Source organism: Poromitra crassiceps (genome assembly GCF_964638095.1).
Source record: "Poromitra crassiceps genome assembly, contig: HAP1_SCAFFOLD_1940, whole genome shotgun sequence".
NCBI classification, from domain to species: domain Eukaryota; kingdom Metazoa; phylum Chordata; class Actinopteri; order Beryciformes; family Melamphaidae; genus Poromitra; species Poromitra crassiceps.
This window is the reverse complement of record NW_028150477.1, coordinates 1,488-7,965: the sequence shown is the minus strand read 5'-3', so window position 1 is coordinate 7,965 and position 6,478 is coordinate 1,488. Positions and strand designations below refer to the sequence as shown.

The 6,478-nt window shown below is 43.0% G+C and overlaps 1 protein-coding gene across 1 annotated transcript; it reads right to left on the bottom strand.

Moving 5' to 3' along the window:
* Positions 1-535: 535 nt before the first annotated feature.
* Positions 536-3,886, bottom strand: LOC310772090 (beta-1,4 N-acetylgalactosaminyltransferase 1-like; the record flags this gene model as incomplete). The annotated part of the gene is made up of 6 exons (XM_083664554.1): positions 3,563-3,886; positions 2,569-2,854; positions 1,917-2,105; positions 1,072-1,178; positions 830-867; positions 536-716 (listed from the first exon to the last, which is right to left on the bottom strand). Coding segments are annotated over exons 2-6 (745 nt in total), but the record flags the coding sequence as incomplete, so codon positions are not given.
* Positions 3,887-6,478: the final 2,592 nt, after the last annotated feature.

The following is a 6,478-nucleotide window of genomic DNA, read 5'->3' as shown; positions in this document are numbered from 1 at the left end:
TGTGTGTGTGCATAGCTGACCCCATCCCAGACACAGAGCTTGAGCCAAGTGAAAGAGTCAACATGCATAATGGATAAGAGTATCCATTAGCGGGCAAAATAAATAAATAAATAAATAAATGTGGAAGCATACCTCACCTCTGTCCTTTGCCCCACAGCGATAGACCCTTTTCACGGGGGCCATTTTGTGTCAAAAAGGCAGGGTAAACACAGGTGCAAGCAAGAGACTAATGAGGGTTTCCAACTTCCATGATTGAAGTTGGAAACTTCCATGATTGGAAGTTGGAAACCCTCATTAGTGTTTTGCTTGCACCCGTGTTTACCCTGCCTTTTTGACACAAAATGGCCCCCGTGAAAAGGGTCTATTATACCAGATGGCGAGCGTGAACAAGGCATCTCAATTTGTGTTTCTTGTCGCAATAGGGGCGACCACACATACTGCATGCGAAATTTCCGAAATGCAGGATGGCAGAGGCAGCCCGCCCTGCTGCACCCTCTGCTCTGCTGCACCCTGCATTTTGACCTTTGACCCTCACCTGTATCTGCAGTCCTGGGGTGGAACACGGTGTTTGTGTACGTGACAAACTGCAGCTGCCTGTTCAGACTGGCGACGAGGGGACTCGATAGCGTCACGCTCGTCTCCCCCGCTCCTTCCACGGAGACGCCGTCTACAGTAGCTGCCACATCAAATGTCCCCAACGTCGCGCTCAAGGTCACCTGGTGACACCATCCATGTGGTTCAAGAAGGAACAACAACAAGAGATCAACATTTATGTCAAATAATTTGGTATGCCGATCATGATGGAAACGCCCCAAAATGGAGAACGTACCGTGTGTCTAGATCTCGGTTCTTCTTTAAGAGCCAAACCTACGACAGGAGAATAATTGTCAAGAGAGATCGACATGGGATGGACACTAGAAACGCACAACAGATTAACACGACCTTTTCAACAACGTAGACTGATGGTGAGATCTTTTGGTCGAGAGATGATATCAAAAGTAGCTTGTTTAGAACGTTTATCTTCAGCGTCAAATATTGCACAGTGGTAGATAGTATAGTATACGCTCTCACCGGGAATGATGATGGTTTTGAGGGGTCGCACCTCCACACCCTGGGTGGGGTACTGAAGAGGGCTGTTGGCGTCCGCTATAATAAGCAGGTCTGCAGGGGTGTGGGACCTTCACAGAGAACAACACATGAGCCTGGGAAATAACTGCCGTGTCATTGCTACATCATTGCTACATTCTGCTCACCACTGCTTAAATCCACTTCCTTCCTTCAATTTGATGAGTAAGCCTTGTGCTCACCCATCCTCAAGCCACACAAAACAGCAGGCATGACGTCAATTTACTTCATTACTACTTATTGACAACAGCCATACACAAACTAACAGAATGGTGGACCACTTAGCCGACAGGTGCCAGAAAATGTACATGATTATAGTAGCTACATATGTAGAGCCATATGATTTTGGCAAAACGGAATCATAGAATTTGGTAATAAAAATGGAATCAACTGTAAAACATGGAAAAGGATAGGCCTAATTATCAAAACCAAAAGTGGACCCAATTATTGTAGTAACCTAAATGATTTCATCATAATTGTAAAAATAGGCCTATAGAGAAATTATTCTATTTTCTCAATCGGGGTGTTTTGAGAGGGGGGGGTTGGTCTTGCGTGGGACCCTTACGCCACCTCACGACTTGGGTTTTCAGTTTGTGAAACATGACAAAGAGAGAGCCAAGACGTCACAAAAACAGAAAACATCGATCCTAACCCCTGAATTAAAATTAAAATGTAAAAAAGATATAATAAAATGGAATTTGGAAAAATAAATACAAGTGATTTCATATGGCTCTATACGTTTTCTTCACTGTCAGCCATGAAGGTGTCACACTGTCTGTTTCATACTTTACCTCCTCTGAAAGCTGCTGTATTCCTGAGACCTGCGACTCTTGACCCCCTCAGGGTCCGGATCGGAGCTCAAGAATGCAACTTCCAGGCTGTGGGCCCAGACGCGTGGGAAAAGCAGATAGGAGAACGGCAGGCGATGTCCAATGCTTTCCTTATCTGCCTCGCACACACACACATTCCGTGCCAAGCGACTGTGTGGGGGAACAAGAGTCGAAAAGGAACGGGTCAAAATAAGAATTCAGAGCAGGATTTTAGACTAGGGCTGCCACTATAACGATTATTTTCATAATCGATTCATCTGTCGATTATTTTCCTCGATTAATCGATTAGTTGTCTGGTCTATAAAATGCCGGAAAATGGTAGCAAACGACGATCGGTGTTTCCCAAAGCCCAAGATGACGCCCTCAAATGTCTTGTTTTGTCCACAACTCAAAGATAATATCAGTTTACTGTCACACAGGAGTGAAGAAACCAGAAAATATTCACATTTAAGAAGCTGGAATCAGATCATTTTGACCTTTTCTCTTAAAATTGTACTCAAAACAATGCATCGATTAACAAAATTGTTGTCGATTAATTTTCTGTCGATCGATTAATCGTGGCAGCTCTATTTTAGACAAACTAAATAAAAGTAAGCCAAGAGTCAAAACACACCGTGACACATCTTCATTCACATGGTAGGCGATGTCAGGATAGCCGCTGGTGACGTCTTTCATTTTCTTCTGTAGGAGCTTCTGTATGCCGCCGCTGCTGCCCACTCCTCCTGGCCGTATGTCAACTCCTACTCCGGAGCCGGCTCCAGGACTCCAGGAGTAGAGGACGAACAGGATCAGTCCACTGACCACCATCAGCACAAGAACCTTCTTCCAGAAGGCTCGCATCATCTCACAGGCAGGATGGAAGCAATGTGACAGAGAGACAGGTGTTGTGTCATAGGGCTCTGCAACAGAAAGGGGATGTGAATGTGAAGACATAGGCCTACGTGGCTCGTGTGTTGTTGTGGGTATCCTATTGCATTTGTATATAGAATATACGAGGACTGCTGTTTTGTGTAAAACGACTTGTTTAGTTGTCTTGTTTGCACTATCAGAACCACCAGGTCACCCAACCCAGCATTCAACCTGGGCTGGCCTAGCTTTCACCTAGCACACAGCATGTTATTTCCACTTTTATTTTCCAATTTATGTAGGCTATTATATTGCCCTCTCCAAACACGTTGAACTCTATAACTTCTTCCACATAGGCTACTTTGATCTGGATTCTATTCAAACTTGAAACACTTTGAGGGACACATAGGCCTACCTCAACTCTCATGTGACTGAATAACTGTATAAAAATAGAGAGTGACGTCAGTTATTTTTTAATTTGAACGGCTGTCTGTGTCTGTCTCTCTGTCTGTCTCTCTCTCTCTATCTCTCTCTCTCTCTCTCTCTCTCTCGCTCTCGCTCTAAAACAATGTCTGTGGGCCTATTAAATTAATGTGATAATACGAAATAAACACCGGATTCTCCGTATTGCTTGAATCTATTATTTCAGTTCATGTAGGCCTAGGGGGAGGGGGGAGATAGGCTACATTTATTTTTGCTGTGATGCAACAGCAAATCGCAAACTTGTACATTTGAACCAATAAAAAATAATACAAACTTACTGTTGCCGTTTGGCGAATCTGTCACGTCCCCTTAAGGCTTGAAAAACACCTATATTCCTTTAGTGCGTCTGCCCCATGAGATCAAGCCACTTTTTCACTGGCGTCAGTCAGACCATAGATGGCCGAGAGAGACGGGAAGCCGCTCGACTTTCGCCCCACTCCTCCGCACATGCGTCAACTTTTTTCCAAATTATTTGCATCATCGCCAATATCTATCATTTGTCCTCATGCAAATACATTTGCATTTGTGTCAATTTACCTAGGCAGATAGTTCCAGTTCCGTCAGTCGAACTTTTACGCAGTGGTTTGTCTCCATCGGGTTCCACTCCAAATCATGACCGCCTATATCACAGACAGTTAATTGTCTGCGTTTCCCATCAAAATCGTGAGGAAATGGGCGTGGCTGTGGTAAATAAGATGCCTCGGGGGGATAGAAAATCTAATGTGGCCAACATGACAGAAAAATGCAGGTTGAAACAAATGTAAAAAAAATATGTAGGCTACTAAACGAAACAACACACTTTGGAATGCGAACAAGTCGAAACAAACACCCATAAGGAGAGCAATAACCTCTAGGAGTCAGACTCAGACTGGTGTGTGATCTGGTGGTGCCAAAGATAAATGTAGGCTAATTGAAATTATATAACAACCAATGATCTTTTTCATCTTAAAATAAAATACAATTAAAAATAAAATGACCAGTGGATAGGACAGTGCCAGTCAGATAAAAATCCCCTTAATGCTTCATCATGCAGGAATGTACACATTTGAAGGGGGTGGTGTGGGTGGGGTCGTATGGAGACACTTGATAGTGGTGAAGACAGCCTGGAGGGTGGGGAACCAACTGTTTAGCCCTTTGTTAATATTGTAACAGCACAAAGGTAACTTGTTCAAAAGACATGCTATGTGCCATATGTGAGGTGTCAGACAGACACTCCTCCTGCCCACTGCTTATATAGGCTAGTTCTGCTGCACCATCTATGGAAACATCAACCTGAACCGTGTGTGTGTGTGTGTGTGTGAGGCCCTATCTGTTTCTTTGATCACCATAGATCAGTCAGTGGTTCTCAAATGGGGGTCCGGGGACCCCCAGGGTCCTTGGGAGTGTTCCAGGGGGGTCCCCAGCAGTGTTGCCAGTGTGGGAAATGTTGAATTATCGTACCTGAGGCGAATGGGCGAGGGTCAAAATGATCGTTCTTCAGCGACCATCTTCCACCATGGCATCTTCTTCTTCTGGCTTTCTGGCCGTGCTTCACCACTTATATAGCCTCAGCCAGGAAGGATTTATGACATCACTGATGACATCACAATTGCTCGAATGGTGTCACAATTGCATGCTCGAGTGACATCACTGATGACATCACAGTTGCTCAAGTGACATCACTGATGACATCACAATTCACTGATTTATGACATCACTGATGATGTCACAAATAGTTACATCAACAGACAGCCCACTAACACCGCCCGCCCACTGATGATGATGCATCATTTTTTAAATCACAACACAACGTTCAACTTTCCATTAATTTAGGTGCTTTTTTACTTTTAAAGTACATTTTACACCAGTAAGTACTTCCACTGAGGTAAATGAGCAGCAACATAATTCCAGCACCCTATCTGCCACTGGTAGGAACTAAAACTGTCCTAGGCTGTAAAGATGTGAGAAGACACGTATAGACATAGGATCCATATTAGTATATTGATTACAACTGTCACAAAATGATCACATTATAGTACTTTATGGGAATTTTGGCATTATTGATGGTACAGAGGGCGAAATTATCGTACAAATACGATAATCATCGGACGCCTGGCAACACTGGTCCCCAGCCAAAAGGGGAGTAATTTATTTCCGCAATAATTAGATTCATACGTAACACAATAACTATTTTGGTCATGGGTTTTATACACTTTCTGGAATAAAACATCTAAAAGCATCAATCATATTATCATATGGAGGACCGTGGGACAAAATCCTATCAAATGGGGGCCCGTGGTCTAATCTTTGTCAGTTTAGGGGTCCTTCATGTAATTCTTTTTTAGAACCACTGCCATATAGATTATACCACGTAAAACAGTAGATTCTGAGTGACTGCACAAACTGTACACACCTTAATGCTAGTCAAAACACCTTTAGTGCTATAGTCAAATGTACAGTAAACACCTCTGTGCTCTAGTCAAGTTTGTTTTGGGTTTATGTGAGACCGACAAACAATTGCTTCCTCTATGATGGTTACGTTCCACTTCAGCAACAAAATTCAAACAAGGTTAATTTTGACTCCCCTTTTATTTTGTTGCCTGGCAACATCCCATTGAGGATGATATTGACAGCCTCCAGGTGAATGAGGAAGCAGAAGTTGCTTCTCACCTTGCTGGGAACAATTAACTCTACACTGAACAGCTACAGTATGTACAGTATGTACAGTATGTACAGTATGTGTGTGTATATGTGTATGTATATGTACATACATATGTGTATATATTATATACTTTGTTTATTTTTGTTTGTATATTGAGGTACAGCCGGATGTTATGTTTATATATATTTTGGTGTGATAGACTGCATTCATAATATTGTTTCAGAAATATTTGCAACAAAGCCTTTCTTTGAAATGATGGCAAAGACCATAGAGAGAGATGGACTGACATCATCTACCAGACAGATGACGTGAGATGACCGGTTTTATGGTTCAGGCCTGTTGGGATTTATCAGCAACTACATCCCAATTCTGAGCATTTATGCGTATAGGACTCTTGGCTTCTGAGGTGGCATTGATATGATATTGTAAGTCATGATGATTGTCATTCATCTTGCATTTTCCTTCTGCCTCTAGAAGATTAGTGAGCCAGCTGAGTCTGTCAAAGAAAACACACACCCTACATCAGGGGTGGGCAACTGGCGGCCCGTGGGCT